The sequence below is a fragment of the Oenanthe melanoleuca genome, chromosome 17 (assembly GCF_029582105.1).
Source record: "Oenanthe melanoleuca isolate GR-GAL-2019-014 chromosome 17, OMel1.0, whole genome shotgun sequence".
NCBI lineage: Eukaryota > Metazoa > Chordata > Aves > Passeriformes > Muscicapidae > Oenanthe > Oenanthe melanoleuca.
Genome location: NC_079350.1, coordinates 4,293,930 through 4,310,911, shown reverse-complemented (window position 1 = coordinate 4,310,911; position 16,982 = coordinate 4,293,930). Strand labels below are relative to the sequence as shown.

Below are 16,982 nucleotides of genomic sequence, written 5' to 3'. Positions count from 1 at the left end.
CCATAGGACACAAACATCCCATCCTTGCAGATAAAGATTAATCTTTAGCTGAGGAAAATGCAGGATGGGAGGGAAGAAAGGAAATTACCACGGGGAAGGATCTCCAGCCTTTGGTGTGCCCGTGCAACAGGTTTAAAAGTGAACATTTCAGTCCCCAGCCCGGTGGGGTCTCCTGTTTTTCCTCCTCCAAGGAGGAGCAGCTCCACAAGGGACACCGAGGGTGCTTGGTCTGACTGGAGTCTGCATGAATCGTCCCCAGATCCCAGCAGCAATCAAAGACAAAGAATTTACAAGGTGGAAATGAGGTCCGAAGGAAGAAAAGCAGATTATTGCCCCATCTGAGAGGGATGGGTTGATTTTGAACTTCTGCAGCAGTTTTTGTGTTTCTCAGCTCTGATCCCTGCAGGAGTGAGATAGTTCCTTCTCGCTGCACCTGCACTGGGTGATCCTGCCTCATGATGAGATAAGAGCTGCTTGGAGCCAGCATATTTTTAATCTAGTCCTGCCTTGTGCCTGGCAATTAATATTTATTATGGTCTGGACAGAGTGATGGTAATTTTCTTTTTCTTGATGTGCAGAGGACATGTTTGTTTAATCTGCCACAGAAAAGAGTGGAAATTAAGATGAGCTTCAGAAAAGAGCTGGAAGCAATTAGTAGTGTTATTTTACTGGGACTTAATTGCTGTAACAGTCAAATTGACAAAGAAAACATGGATGCTATAGCAGGGGTTTGCTGCTGGATTTGAAAGGAGAAACAACTGCACTAAAAGAGACATGTTATGTTGTAATTAACCTGTTTATTATTACTGAGCTGTACATTTAAAAATCTGTTTACTTAGGATGCACTGGAGCATGTGACACGTAGTAAGCACTCACAGCAGTACACAAAATTAAAATGTCCTTGTGTGCAAGCAGGGCTCTTTACATCTCCTGTGGCCTGTGTGGGTCAGGGCCAGGACAAGGCTCTGGGAGTCCAGATAAGCTCTCTGTGGCTCTCCCTTCTCTGCTGAGCCTGAATACAAAACGGGGAAAATTATATCAACAGGAAGAACATAAAACGAGAATGACCACACGGGGTCAGCTCAAAGGTTCTTCCAGCCTCAAATGCACCTCCAGCTCTCTGGGTTTATAACTAGGCTTGTCTAAATCACCTTTTGATGGTGCTTTCAGTGGAGAGATGAACAGGAGCCATAGACAGAAATCCAGGGAAGAGTAGAACACAACAAGCCAAACTTTTTGCTCTACAGGAATCCCTGGAATTAAATAAAGGGAGGAGTGGGTGAGAGCTGGCGAAACCACAGCAGTGTCCCCATGTCCCTGCAGGATTTGCAGTGTGGGGACATGGGTCCTGAATGAGGGTTTCTGTGCCATTAGCTCAGGGGTCAGTCTGTCTGCCCTTGCATCTGGGTCTTGTGAGCTCATGGCTACCTGGGGAGGCAGAAGAGCTGTTACTGACACTGGAGATGGAGGCAACCTCCTTTTCACAGGGCTGTGCCCGGTGCTCCTGGCACCTCTGAAATCAGCTGGCTGGGGTGGTTTTACTGAGCAGAGAGTCTTACAGTGACCTGGAAGGGACCTTAAGGATTTTGACACAACTAGTTTTCTGAGGTTTTTGGTTTTTTATTTTGTGTGGTTGAGTTACTTTGATTGTCTTGAGTTTAAGAGCCACATTCTGCAGCCATTTGCACTTTGTAGCAACGGGAAGTCTGAGCTCAGGGGTGCTGGCAGAAGCCAGCTCCAATGTTTCATCAAATAACATCTCAGTCCTTTTCAGCAGCTTGTCATTTTCCTGTTTTGTTTAATTCCTGTAACTGTCTTCATACAAAACTCTGAAGCTGCAGTGTACATTTTGGGTTTCTGTTACAATGCTTGTTTTTGTAGCGGGAAATGTAATCCCTCAAATGCCTGTGTTTAAGAGGATGCAAATCAGCTTCCAAGCACAATGCCTTGGGAACGTTTCTTTCATGCAAAACCTGGCTAGATAAATATGGAGGGGAGGAGGGAGCAGGAAAAGGGATTGTTCACTTCTATAAACAACAAGAATTAATTATGCTCAGTAAATGACAGATGGGTTAAGATCAAAATCTGAATCTTTCTCAATGCGGGTGAAATCCACGCTCCTATCTCTGAGTTGCATCATCCCATTGCACAGCCTGGCCGGTGCCATGGGGCAATGCCACAGCTGCCACTGTGCCTGTCCTGGCACAGTGCTGGGCACAGCAGGCCCTGCCATGCCAGGTGCAGAATCCCTCTGCTCCCAGCCCGAGTGTCCCTGCACCACATCTGCTCCGTCAGGGAAGCCCCAGCCTCCCGCTGGGCCCAGGACAGAACAAAGGTTTTTCCTTCCTGGTGTTCCCCACCCTGAGCTGCAGCAGGAACAGGGACCCAGCAGAGCCATGCCTCTGTAGGAAGCAGTGAAATGCATTTGGGAGCTCACAGGGAGCAGGAAAGCTCCATCTCCAGAGGAGTTTTCCTGCTGGTGACAGTCCAGTACTCAGCATACAACAGCTGCCGTACACTTACTTACCTCTGGAATGATAAATTCCTTGGAAGGCATCTCTGCTCTCTCAGTTCCACCATGCACAGAGAGAGCTGTGAGCACAGAAGGGGACATCTGAGGGCACACACAGCTCATGCCACTGTGCACCTGCACAGCCAGAAGGATTGGCATACCTAGAGAATTGGTGGAATCAAGGAGTTACTCCCCTTCTCTCTCTCCCAGGTATTTGGGGATTTCAGCTCTCCTTGTTTGTCTCCAAATAAGAGTGATGCCCAAGGATTCTAAAATAAAAAAACTGTTCTCCAGCTCCTGTTCCCACCTGTGCTAGAGAACAACCTGGGGACTCTGCCTTGCTCCATCCTCCCTCCTTCCACTGGGCCATTACTCTGACACTCAATTATTTCACATTTGCAAACCCATTCTCAAACCCTTTTTTGAAAGGCAATCGATAGAAGTGCAAATTCTTATTATTGCTCTTGAAGAGCTTTTTGCAAAGCTGTTGTTAATGAGCTTGCTTAATGAGCTTTCTTAAATCTATATTTATACCCTGCATACAGCTGTATATAGATAGAGCAATGCCTAAAATATGTGTGGATTGCACACACATATGCCTGGGAAAATGAAGGGTGATTAACACGCATCTTCTTCACTTATACCGTGCAAGTATTTATTCGTTTTTCCTTGGAAATTGGAGAGATAAAAGATCCATTCTGGAATAAAATAATTCTGTGCATATGTGCTTGATGGTTTTGTTTATGAGCCCCAAGTATGTGAGTGTGTGTGTGTGTGTGTGTGAGACAGATGGTGTGTCTGTTTGTGAGAGATATGATGCAGGGGATGAATGTGTGTAAAAATACAGGTTTCTTAAGGGCTTTTTTTAATATTTTTTTTTAAGGAAAAGACAACATAACAAATGCCTGCTCAGTACATTATTTCCTGTGTCATGCTTTTTGTCAATATGACAGAGGAGTATTCATGCAGAAGGCAAAGCTGCCCTCAAAAGTGAAGGGTGCTGCCCCCAGGGCTTCGAGCTGGGCATCGTGAATTCTCTTCAAGTTGTCAAAGTCCTGGGAAGTTTTGATAAGCAAATACTTTCTGGGCTCTGCCTCTTATTGGCTGTTTCTTCACCGCCAGATTTTGACACAAATAATCTGATTGAAAAATCAGGGAGGGGAACAGGGGGAAGAAAAAAACAGAGAGAAAAAAGGAGAAGTATCTATTTCAGCCGACTGCGACCAAGTGAAAAAGTGGAAGAGGAGTCCTGAGAGAAGAGGACGTCTTGCTTGTCTCAGGAGATTTCAAGGCAAATCCAGTAAAGCAAAGCCCCTCAAACAGGTGATTGATTTATTCTTTTAAACACTTTTAATTGCTTTTTTTTTTTTTTTTCTTTTCATTTTTCTGATATGTTTTCCTAAGCTTTTTTCCTCCTCCTTCTTCGCTTGTGTCTGCAAATATATAACATATTCCACTGCCTAAGCCACTTGTCCTGAGGATTCCTTTATGGTAATAGTTCACCTGACTCATTTGAATTGAACCTTTTGAAATTATATGCCATGTACTTCACTTTCACACGTGGAAATGGTAATAGAACAAAATATAAGAGATGTGACAATGGTCTCAGGTACCTGTGTCCCAGCCAGGTCTATCAGCAGGAGCTGAAGAGTTTTTTACTTTGCCATTGAGGAGAGGGCAAATTGTGTTTTTGCTTTTAATTGCTCTTTTATAGGGCCAGACCTTTACATTCAGAGAGCAGCACACCTCTGCTGCCATCACCTGTGCCAGTTTTTGTAGGTGACAACTCCTCTCCCATTCAGGATTTTTGCTTTGAATCCATCTTTTATTATTTTTCCACCCTTTTAAAATATAGACTGATTAATCTTAACAAATTTTAGCATATGGAATTAGCTATTTATAGATGCTTCTCATGTCACAAGATTGATTCTAGATTAATGATTTGCAAGTTCACATTGAAATTGCATCTGTACATTAAGGAGATCTGGAATTTGGGAGATTGCACTGTGTAATTCCATCCATGGAAGCCTAAGGCAAAGTTTCCCAAAGCCAGTGGCATTCCCAACACCACAGGGAGCTATGTGAGCTTCCTAGAGAACAAGTGCTGCAATTACAGACTAAATATTTTTTTCTGGGTGTCGCAGCATTTCTGTTTAACTTCTTGGACAGAATTCCCACCAGAAGTTGCTGCCCCTGCCATAATGTCCATTTATCCAGCCTTACCACAAGAATTAAAAATGTTCTGCTCGTTTTTCCAATGAAAAAGTTGCTTTTAAATTACTTGCCCCAAGTACATTTGATTTTGCAAGATGGACTAGTGAAGAAATGTTTGATTTTGTTGTAAACAGCTGAAATTCTTTCAAATTTGATTTAAATATAAAGAGTCAAGAATCCATAAAACCTCTTATTTTATTTCATTTGGGCTCTTAAACCACAGACACATTGTGTTCTACTTTGCATGTTTTTTGTTCAAAAAGGTAGATTTTTGAAGGAGGAACTATTCTGTGGTTTTGGAAGCTTTTTTTTTTTCTGGAAAAATTAAAGAAGAGAAAAAGAAGGGAAAAAAGGCAGGAAAAGGGCAATATTAAGATATAAGTAATATAAATTAAGCAATGGAAAGGAAAAAGCCCTTTTTAGCCTAAAACTTTGTATGCTCATCAACTTACCTGAAGATGTGGTGCAATGTGCTACTAGTGAGTACTAGCATTGTAATGCCAGCTTAAATTTAATGTTTCACTGAGTGTAGCAAGGAAAAGCTTTCAGTCTCTACAATTAACCTTGGAAATCTGAAAACAGAATTACTTGAATTTAGAGAAAAATGCCAGTCAGCTTTAGAATGGAGCTTTCACTGCAAATTCAGCATGGCACAATCCTGCAAATCCTGTCCCCACCAAAGGCTTCATAACCTAATTCACTGAGAGCATGAATTTCCTCTAAATTACACCAAAGGACAGTCCTGTGGGTTTGGATGCTGAGAGCTGTCGTGCAGTGAAGTGAGAGTTAGGGTTTCATGAGGAACACAGGATCCAGTAAAATGAGGATCCTGGAGTCAGAAGCCACCCCTAAACTACCTGGGATACTCTGCAAAATTATCCAAAAGCATCACTGAGGATGAAGGAACTTTGAGTTTGAACATGCAATGCTGGATCTGCTTTCAGATCTGACTGGGGAATTTATAACTGGTGAAAGAAAGCCTTCTAAGGTGCTTCAGGTGAGGTACCCAAAATAGTGAAGTTGCTTTTTTCTTCTTGGCTCCTGCTGTCTTTTCCTCAAGGCACATTATAACATTATTATACAGTTGCATGAATGGCAGGCTAATAAGAATGTCAGTTCTAGCCACCTACTGGTTTTATGGCCTACATTGAATTAACAAAAATGCCAGAACACTTCCATTTTGGATGGGCATTCCTGCCCAAGCAATAAATTCCCTTGTGCACTTACCATTCCAGGAAGAAACTGCTGCCCCAGGGGCTGAAATGAACAGATTCCAAAAAAAGAAAGTTTAATTTTCAGCAAAGGGTTGAAGCTAAATTTTGTCAGAAGCTTCAATAACTCTAAAACATAGCAGGGTGCAGGGTCCATTGTCCACAGCACTGCTTTTCCTGGGAAATACAGTAAGCCATTAGGAGCAGCTGATCTCTTGCTATAGATAATCTGGAGTTTCGAGGAAAAAACGTCCTTTTTCCTCCCACAATCTCTGCTTGTAGCTTTCCTCTAGCCTGGTTGTGTGAATCACAAAACCAGTCCAGTGCAGTTGTTAATTAACTCTGCTTTGGGCTCCCAGTTCCTTTTTTTTTTTCTCTGTAAAATGGGGTGGGGGAAGGTGACTTCCTTTTGCAACGTTCAGTCCATTGAAGATGGTTGTGCTCAGTCGTGGCCCTTATCAGCAGGCAGGATACTGGACCAAATTCGACTTTTACACAGGCTGGGGCAAACACATCCAGAAAGATTCTTTTTATTCATGGACATCTGCTTTCAACCACCAGAAAATAGAGGCTGTACCTTGTGCTGTCTGCACTTGGCATGTGGGCACTGCCATAAAACTTTGCTGGACTGCTTAAGCCATCTCCAGTCCTCTTGTTTATCTGGCTGAGCTGCCCAGCTGCTGCCACAGGATTCTCCAGGATTGTCCAGCCTGGGGGCAGGGACAGTGGCTGTTCCAGCAGGCACAGCTGGATGCAGCTCTCACCCTCCAGTTACCCACTGCCACCATGGAGGAAGCCCAGGGAAATGAGCTGCTTAATCCAGGCAGAGAAATCCATGTCTGACATGAATACACCCCATTGTGGACACAGTGCTGCCCCACCACATGGGAAAATCCCTGTGATAGGAGTGGAAATTCCAGGTCTAAAGGGTTTGAGGCAGCACTTTGACTTGGGACAGGTCTATAATGCAGGGTTGGGTCAGTGCACAGGTAGCTCAGCTGGGGCTGACCAGGAGCTCAGCAGTGCTGCTGGAATGGGAGGGACAGGGGCTGAGCAGAGCTGCTGGAGGGTTATAACCCATGCAGAACACCCCTGTGCTTGCACTGAGCTGGAACTACTGCTGTGCCTGCAGCCTTTCACTGGGCAGAGACTCTTTACAGCTCTTTGAATGAACCTCATTTGAGAGTTCCAGGAGAGCAAAAAGCAGCTGTGTACTTCAGTGCCCCTTCCCTCAAGGGCCTACTTCTGGTTCATCCTCAGTGCTGTTCTGTCCTTTTTCTAAAATTAAATTAATAGTGTGCTCTTGGCCTCAGCTTTCTATTATTCATCTCAAGCTACACGTAAATTTCTTGGAAAAAAGATGAAGAAAAACAGGTGAGTCATTTCAGAAGAAAAAATGGTTAGAGGCAACAAGAGTTATCCCTGAAATCATAGCTGGAACAGTGGGAATCCTGGGCCAGATTTAAAAAGACAGCAGCATATCCAAAGGCAGCTGGGCTGGAGGCACCCTGGCAATCCCCCTGTCCCCAGCAGACCTGGCTGTGGGAATCCCACAGCTTTAGGCACCACTTTAAAGGTGGCCCTCAGACCTTTAAACAACACCACTGTGCTCTGTAATTATATTTAGAAGTAGTACAGGCACTTCTGAACTCTGGGGAACAGACCTTTCCATCCCTGCCTCTTTGGGATTCCAGGACTCCTCTGTCCTTGGACAGACATTTCATATCACTCCTGCCTAACAGGAGCAAACTTTATGGATTTTGGGTTTTTTTCTTTAGTAAACAAGTAGGTTCCACTGAACTGTTCTCAGGAAGGAATAAAACTTAATAACAGTTTCCAGTCAACAGAGAGCCAGTACTTAAATGCTGACTTTTCAAATGAAATATAGCAAGATTTGTTTTTAGTGCCTCTATCCTAAACAATTACAAGGAAAAATGCAAATGCACATGCAAATAAGGCACCAGCTGATATTACTGCACACAACATTGTCCCTGTTGCCACCCTGCCTCCACCAGAGCAGTTACCAGCCCCAGGGAGCAGGCACAGGGTGGGCTGGGTTCTGGGTAGCAAAGATAACACATGCATGGCAAGAGAATTTGGTATGATTAAATTTCAGCATTTTATGTTTGTCCCTAACCCGCCATTTCAACGGTCTGTAATGTTTGAGTTGGGTCCAAAAGTGACTTCTCACCCAGCCCTCCTGCTCTGCCTCTGCTCTGTTGTTTGTCAGCCAGAACTTCAACTACTCAAACAAGAGGGGAACTCTCCACACATCACTCTGCAGGGATTTCCCTGTCTCTCCTATTACTGATGTAATTTCTATCATTATTCTTTATGTAACAATTTCACAGTAGAGCCCAGGCCATGGCTTGGGACTGAGCCCTTCCAGGTGCAGCACAAACACTCAAGACTTTCTCCAGTGGGGATCTCTAACTGTGGTTTCCCCTGTGTGTCCTGTCAGGGAGGAGATCAGAGATGCAGCCTGTCCTGTAGTCAGAGTAGGACTACCAGAGACAGGTCCTGGCTTCACATGTGCCTTCCACAGGCAGTTTTGGTCTGTAACACAACTCTTGGGTTAAGCCTGTCCCTGTTTCTTTTTCTGTAATCCTCAGCCTGGGGTAGATTGTGAAGTGTGATTTTTACAGAGTGCACTTATTATGAAACAAGTGGGAGGTTACTCCCCAAGCCACAGAGATTTACCAGGAGTTTTTCTGTGTTTCATCCCAGAAAGTGAATGGAAGATGCCACGTTCCTTTTTGGTGAAGAGCAAAAAGGCTCACACCTATCACCAGCACCGCTGTGTGGAAGATGACCTGCCAGTACTCACCTGGGGTCCAGTCACCTCTGCCTTCACTGGTGAGTCAATCCATCCCCTGGCTTGCAGGAACACACTGAGGTAAATCAATAATTCAGTGGGCAGCTAAGGGAGCAGGAGTGACCTAAAGTGCATCCAAGGGCTTCCACACAGGGATGTCAGTGTAAGGGCAAGCTGATCCCTTACTGTGTGTCCTTTCTCTTCACCAACTCCACACTGATCCTCCCTTTGTTTCCTGCTGGGTTGCTGGGGAGATTTGAACTATAAGATGCTGTGTGGAGTTGGTCACTTTTGGGGAAAATGACTTACTTCAGGCCACTAATAGTTGGGAAAGGCTACGAACTCACAACTCTGCTATCTCCATCTCCAGTTTCCTCTGTGTTCAGTTCCCACATTCCCTCAGCACTGCATCTTCTCTACCTCAGGGTGTTACCATCTCTTCCTGGTGCTACCACCACCCAACACAGTTCTGCCCATCCCTGCTGTCCTCCCCCTGCTCCTGCTCCTGCTCTCCCACAGCCATCCAAGCAGTGGCAGGGCCAGGGTAATTATCTTCTTCCTTCAGGCACCATTCAAATTTTCTTTATTCAAATTTAGGATCAATTTACCCTTTGTTCTAGCCCTGGCTATCAAATTAGAGTCTAGCCCTGAGATAAGTTTGATAAAAAAGAAAGGAGGTAGCATTTTAATTTCCATTCCTGCCATCATCCTTCGGCCATTTGTTGTGTCTCTGGTGCAGTGACAGGTTTTGACAACAGAGAAATACTGTCCTTCAGCAGATCTGTCCCATCTCCAGGAAAAAGAAGATACATTTGGACCTCTGTCCATTTTAGATTCTTCCTACAAAGTTTAACAAGGGTTGGTTGGTGTCTTTAAGGGCTGGGACAAGCATGGACAAATAAATGGGAGTGTGGGCAGGAGGAGATGAGGCTTGGTGCATAAGGACTTGTCTCCCCTGTCTGCTTCCCTACTTGGCTGTCCATAAATGCAGGTTAACAATACCCAGCTCTCTCAGGAGAGGGGTGGGGAGGTTAATAAGTTAGTGATTGTTAGTTACCCACACAAACGGAAATGGTTTTAAATAGGGAAATTATTCTTACAGAATAATTCTAGGGTTGATTTTCTCTAAGTGTATCAGGTATCAAGGATCTTATCATCTCATCCTGCTTGGAATTTCCCTTCCTCAGCAATGGGCAGATCTTGAATGCTGATTGCATCACTCTGCACTTCCTCAGGGAATTGAGCATGGGCTGCTGTGCCCAGGCAGGTGTTCACACATGAGTACAAAACTCACCTAAACAGAGTCTTCTTGTAACAGCAAGAGTGACAGAACTGTGACATAACTGTGACACTGCTCTTTACAGCCATAGGAGACAGGACACCAGAGGACATCAAGAAACAGGACCTGGGATGTGTAGTTCCAAAACAAGAAAAGGACCCACCTGAACTGAAAGAAGAAAGTGTCCCTGTCCAGTACCTGAGCAGGATGCTGCCAGGCCCTTCAGCTCAAGGTTGGCTACCCAATTGCAAAAGAGGTCAGGGCCAAGCTGGTTAAGGAGCCCCTAAAACTGGGCCCAGATTTTCAGTAAATGAGAGCTCTTATTTTGACATCAATGGTCAAACTCACCCCAGGCAGAGCTCATCAGGAACATTCTGTATTTCCCTTTACAGTTCTGGGCTACACCAGAAAGAATGAAGGATAGTGCTGTTATTCCCAATGAATGAACTTCCCCATCTCAATGCAGCTCTGTGCTATGTGGATCAAGGCAGCTGCCCACAGGATACTTGTTCAAACACCCCACCAAAGAGGGCTAGCACGGGCCTTAATATTCCGTTTGCCATAAAATTACCTCAGATTAAAATCAAAGTCACAACAGGAACTTTACCTGGGGAATCAGGATTTGAATGAAGGAGAAGTTGCCAACTGCAACTCCCAAGGTCAGGCAAGACAGGGAAGTTTTTTACAGGTGCCCAACTTCAGGCAATGGTGTGACACTCACCTCTCCCTCTCCTTTGCAAATGCAGAGATGGCGATGCCAGGGCTGCAGATCAAGGACTGCACTAACACAGTGAGCACCCCAACCTTCTACAAAGCTGGCTTTTCCTGGGATGCTTTCCACATGCCATACAGCTACCAGCAGATGTCTTCCAGCATGCAGTCAGCCCTGCTGGAGCACCCCGTGAGCCTGTATGGGAGCCACCTCCTGCCAAGCACTGAGCCCCCCCTGGATTACAGCCTGCACTATTCCTCAGACATGGAGACCTTCCACTGTGTGAAGTGCAACAAGGTGTGTGTGGGATGAGAACCTCTGGGGTGGGGAGGGCCTGGAGGGATTTTCACTGCACACATGAAGCATGAAACCCATTCTTCATTTGATCACACCAAAGTGTGGCTCAGAGCGGGGCCCACAGTCAGGAGAGCAAGGCACTGGGAATGCTACTGTTCAGAATTAAACCAAGAGAAGGAGTTTGAAACAGACATGGAGATGGAGCCACCTCATGTCAGAAAAATCACTGGGATTTTGTTTTGCAGGTGTTCTCCACTCCCCATGGACTGGAGGTCCATGTCCGAAGGTCTCACAGCGGGACCCGTCCCTTTGCTTGTGAAGTGTGCGGCAAAACCTTTGGGCACGCTGTGAGCCTGGAGCAGCACACCAACATCCACTCCCAGGTGGGTGGCATGGTTCCAGAGAACCAGCTCTGGCCCTAAACTCTTGCTTAATCCATTGTAGAGGAAGTGACACTTCCTAGGTTACAAACGTGATGCCTTTCCTGTGGCATGCAGTGACAAGGACAGGAGCTCTGAAAATCACAGGTCATAGCTCTTAGTCTCACAAATCTGAGACTGCCCTTCAGAATTTCTTGGAAGGGAAGGGAGAATTATTGCTAGCCTGCTCTTCTATGCCTCACCTCCTGCTAAAGGGTGCAGGAATTTGGATCACAAGATATGATCCATTTTCATAATTAACCCTCCCTGCATTCCCTTTGTGCTGCACCCAGCATTAGCAGTCCACGAGCCAAGGAGATTTGCTTATCAAATCTAAAATTCTCATCACTCTTCAAGCTCTGTCACATGTCTTGCAGCCTCAGACATCCCATGATTTTCCTTCCCCAACAGGAAAGAAGCTTTGAGTGCAAGATGTGTGGGAAGACATTCAAACGTTCCTCCACCCTCTCCACTCACCTCCTGATCCACTCGGACACACGGCCCTACCCCTGCCAGTACTGCGGGAAGCGCTTCCACCAGAAGTCAGACATGAAGAAACACACGTACATCCACACAGGTGAGCAGCAAAATATTCCAATGAGAAAATGAAAATTAGAGCCCATCATGCTCATGTACACAGCCCCCAGACACGGAGGTATTAGACTGGGGATAAGTGTCCAGAGGCACAGGAAACTCGTTATTCCATGTGGGGTGAGACAGCAGGAGGCTGAAGCACACCTGCCTGACAAGGAGGTGGTTATTGGCCAGCCCCTAGTGCATGTTGGGGTTATACCCAGCCCTGGATGCAGGGAATGGGTCACTCAGCTGGAGAGGACTGTCCCTGGTTCTTCCCACCCTCTGGTGCTGGATCACAATCCACAGACATCACCAGGAGAGTGATGGCAGCACCCTGATGCCCAAGCAGGTCTGACTGCTGAAATGCATTTCTATCTCTCTTCCTTCACCTGTTAAAGGGTGTTTTTTTTACCATTTTCTGTGCCCTGCAGGGGAGAAGCCCCACAAATGCCAGGTGTGTGGCAAAGCCTTCAGCCAGAGCTCCAACCTGATCACCCACAGCCGCAAGCACACCGGCTTCAAACCCTTCAGCTGCGAGCTCTGTGCCAAGGGCTTCCAGCGCAAGGTGGACCTGCGGAGGCACCGGGAGACCCAGCACAGCCTCAAGTGATGGCTGCCTCCAGGTCTTTGCTTCATGCTCCAGGGAAGAAGACTGTCCCCAGCACCTCCATCCACCTCATAAAGCTCCCACGGTGCCCTGTGTTCCCCTGGGGACTGGCCAAGTGATGCATTGGCTTTGGTGTTTGGCACAGGGCCATGCACATCCCAAAGAAACCTGTGGGAACTTTCACTTTTCTATTGCAGCAGGTACCAGCCCAGATCTGACACCACCTGCTCGAGTGTAAATCCAGAGGAATTCCTCCAAGGTCACTATTACTCTGGATTTACACCAGGAGCAGAATCCAGTTTGTCAGGCTGCCCAGCGGGGAGGAGGGGACTCCTGGGCTGGCGGCAGCAACAATCTGTGCCAAGCTGGTGCTGTAACCATATTCTGCTCTGATGGTTGGGAAGATAAGCCCAGGGCATGCAAATAGATTGCATTCAGTCAGCTGTGTTCAACCTGGACAGGCCTTCTGCAGAGACTTGCCCAGGCCATAAATTCTGCCAACAGACACCTTAAAGTAATTTCTTTCAGCAGAGCATTTACTGTGATCAAATGACAAGTTAACTGTGCTGTATTTTTAGCTTGGAGTGGGAGGAAAATACTGAAGAAACAGCTCCTATCCCTAGCAGATAACAGGGGTCTCTAAATACATTCCTCAGACACATCACACTGCAGAGATCCCAAGCAGGCTCCAGGAAGAGCCACACCACAGCACCAGGCAGGAGCTAATAATCCCCATGTCTTGGTACCATGGGAGAGTCTGGCTGCTCTTGGAATCAGGGCTGGTATGTCCCACAATATTTCCCTGCATGCTGGACATGCCAGCTTAGAGCTGTCCTGAGCAATCCTGAGTCACTGCATGGGCAGGAGTGACCCTGGATATCGATGTCAAGGGCCAGAGTTCTGCTTGCCAGGCACTCTCCTCAAGGAGGAAGTGATGAGCCTGTACATGTTGGCAGAGCATGCAAGTACCTCACAAATATTACACAAAGAAAGCAGTGGTATTTCCTCCTTTTGCCAGGTCTAGGGGTTGAAGCAAAGCACTGGAGCAAGTAAAGAACCAGTTCCCCTCCAAGCTCTGCCAAATTCTCTCTCTATAACCTTTGACAAGTCACTGCACTGGGCTTTTGTTTTTCCACCCCTCCTGGTGACGTGGGGCCATTCACTCAGGTTTGTGGAGTCCCCTGAGTTCTTAACAGGAAGGACAAAGTATTATTATAACATTATTATAACACAGACAAGTGTTTTCAGTTAATTGGGGCATTGTAGCAGCACATGGCTCACTCCATAACTGCATCCCTGAGCACACAGCCTTGGACAATGACACCAGTGGGAATTACCTGGGAATGGGCTGTGGCCATTTCACTCCAAAGGCTTATGAAGGAAGGCTGCCATCATGGGCAAAGACAAAATGGTCCAAGTGGAAAATTCATGTATTGCTAGGAGAGAACTGCCCTCAGTTCCACTGCTGTAAGTCCCAAGTTATTCTCCTAAGACCTAAAATGTACTTGGCCCTTTAATGCTGTGTCTAATCTCTAAGTCATTATGTACCTGGAAGCTCAAACCCAGAGTCTGTACTCCTGGCTTTACTTGTACACTGTAAATATGTATTTATACTTATTCTAATGTATATTTTTATTGCACTATACCAGACAGTGACATGTACAGGCCTGCTGGGATTTATCTGATAAATCTGTTCCTTCTCAGTAACTGGGCTAACACAGTGTATTTCATGTTCAAAACTCTCATTTAAAGAACAGCTCATACCTGACTCTGGGGACACAGGCAGAGGGGATGGGGTGAAAAAGGAGAAGGGAGAGAGTCTAGGATTGCTCTTTATGGTTTGAGTGGGAATAAAGATGGAAATTCACATGCAGGAAAGGGCTCCCATTAGAGAGACTTTGATCCTGGAGACAGATTGGTGCAGAGCCCCACAGAGCCAGAGCCAGCTCTGCAGAGGGCCACACCAGGTACACAGAATGTGTGTCCAGCAGACAGTGCCAAAGCCCCCAGTAAATCCTGCTGACCTTCCCTGAGCCATTCTGGGGAAGGTGCATAACCTGTGATGGAACTGGTCCCCAGCCCTACACATACACACCTGTGAACACCCACACATGCACAAGCCTTGCTAAAGGTAAAGTCATTTCAGCTTATTAAAATTACTGCCCAAAATGCAAACTGTGTTTGTTATTCCCCTGGTCCTCCACTAATCTGCAAACAGAAATATTCAAAGAGGGTGTCAGCTCCTGGACTGCTCAGGAGCAAAACCCTCCAGCCCCAAACCACACAGACACACCAGCACAAACTTCTCTGGGGACAGCAGGGGTCTGACTCATGTAAAGCTTCCCAATTTTAGCCATTTGGAGTCAAGTGCTGGCACACATCAATTGGCAAGAGTGCTGTGACCACTCATAAAACCAGACCAGACAGCTGGTTCTTTTAAGCCTCATGGAGAATCCATTAGATTTTCCATTAGATCCATTAGATTTTCATTCCTGCCTTTGATACAGAGGAGCAATAACCTGCAATGGACAGCTGGGATCTTCTCTCCTGTGTGCTCCTACAGCTCCTCCCTCCAGACACAGCACACATCACCCCAGTCCTGTCTGCTGTTTCCCCAGGACTCCAGAGTGGGCTACCGAGCCCAGATATTCCTGAAGAGCAGCTACACTGCAGGAGGCAGTGCCAGGAGAGAGCTGGTGCTGTTAACACTTAGCCTGGTGTTTGTCAGGAGCCTGGGGAGCACATCCCAGGAGATCCAGGGATGACTTTGGCTGGATGGGCAGTGAGTGGAGGAGCACACTGGGATGGCTGTAGGCAGTGTGCAGCTGCAGAGCTCTGGAGAACACACCTGTGATGAGAGCAGTGCAGGGAATCCAGGCTGACCCACTCCCACAGGCACAAGCAGCATGTCAGAGGCACAGCCTGGGGAGGAGGGCCACTGGCAAAGGCACCTGCTAGACAGAACAGCCAGAGACAGGAGGTGTCAAAAGGGAGGAGGAAGACAGGGAATTAACTTGCAGTGTTTTCCACTAAGACATTACAGTTTCTTCCCCTTGAGTAATGAGTTGCCACTTCAAGATCACCTAATGCCCAAGCCCTGGCATTGCTTGAGGCCTATGGAAGAGCAAGGCAGAGTCCCACTGCCCCTTCTTCCCTCCCAGCACAACAGCAGCCGTGGGCAGACCTGCTACAAAGAGCAGGCAAAGGGCTGCCAGGATCCTTGGAGCTGCTGAATTTACACCATATGTACCCAAGGATGCTCAGAACCTGCCAGGACTGGGCCATGGCTGTCACCAACTCCAAACACACCTGGCCTTGCTCTCTAAACATGCAAATCCTCCTCAGTTCTGATCACTCTGGTACAAACCCTTTCCCACCTCCTCCCCTTGCATCACAAACATTCTGGTCAGTCAGTCAAGGAAACAGATAGCAAAAAGCAAAATCTCAACTAATCTTTGTGGCTGAAGAGAGAGCTGATTGTTTTTGCCTCTCTTTGAGCCTGCTCTGTATCCTGTACTTCCCCAGTGCCCTTCACACCTTCTTCCCTTTATTGCTAGGGGAAAAAAATCCTGGTCTCTGGGTTGTTTTGTTTAGCAAATGAGGGACATGCAAAGCACTAACCCCGGGCATCTGTCAGGAGGAGAGAGGTGCCTCTGTGTCTTCCAGACAGCCTTGAGGCACTGAGAGCAGCAGCCCAGAAGAGCTATGATTAAGGGTGGATTTCAATTTGGACACGGGATGAATCTGTCTTCCTAATGAGGACAGAGCCAAGGGACACCTGCAGGAAGCAGAGGGGTGTTCCCAGCTAGCACAGCATTAGGCTGGAGCTTATCTTCAGGTTGTAATAACCTCACAGAGTGCAGTCCTGGGGGAGGCCAGATCCTGAAGCTTTCTTGTGTTGTTAGGGAAACCCCAAATGAACTGAGAGAAAGGACAGGGAAGAATTAGACTCCAGTTGGGTGCAGGTTCTACTGGTTAAAGTTATTTGCTGCATCCCCTTGCTTCCCACTTTAGACATCATAAGTAAGGGTTTTCAGTGAAAAAAGATAAGAACAAAGTCCCTTGTCCTCACAGCAGGTTGTTCCCCAGTCACAGGTGATGCAGACACAGCAGCAGTTTAATTCCAGCCCAGCAGAACACACAAAAGGAAACTTGAAGGTGTGGAGCAGCCTCCCAGAAATAGCTGCATGCACATTTCCTTGCACAGGGAAAACACTCCTGCCTGCCATTAAGGGCCTAACATGGGATGGGATATGGAGCTCATCCTGCAAAGCTGGTACGGAATAATAATTTTAAAAGTACATCACAAACCCTTTTAAAAACACTTAATCTGCTCACAA

The 16,982-nt window shown here is 46.6% G+C and overlaps 1 protein-coding gene across 1 annotated transcript; it reads left to right on the top strand.

Annotated features, from left to right (window-relative positions):
• The first annotated feature begins 3,564 nt into the window (after positions 1-3,564).
• GFI1B (growth factor independent 1B transcriptional repressor) lies at positions 3,565-14,790 on the top strand. The gene is made up of 7 exons (XM_056505528.1): positions 3,565-3,835; positions 8,665-8,793; positions 10,117-10,263; positions 10,778-11,040; positions 11,286-11,423; positions 11,871-12,036; positions 12,467-14,790. The coding sequence occupies exons 2-7, from the start codon at positions 8,679-8,681 to the stop codon at positions 12,643-12,645; spliced, it is 1,008 nt and encodes a 335-aa protein (XP_056361503.1). The 5' UTR covers positions 3,565-3,835; positions 8,665-8,678; the 3' UTR covers positions 12,646-14,790.
• Positions 14,791-16,982: the final 2,192 nt, after the last annotated feature.

Coding starts and splice junctions, on each gene's coding strand:
- GFI1B (XM_056505528.1), top strand. CDS start 8,679: ATGCCACGTTCCTTTTTGGTGAAGAGCAAAAAGGCTCACACCTATCAC. Junction 10,264..10,777: donor GCCAGGCCCTTCAGCTCAAG/GTTGGCTACCCA, acceptor TTGCAAATGCAG/AGATGGCGATGCCAGGGCTG. Junction 11,041..11,285: donor ACTGTGTGAAGTGCAACAAG/GTGTGTGTGGGA, acceptor TTTGTTTTGCAG/GTGTTCTCCACTCCCCATGG.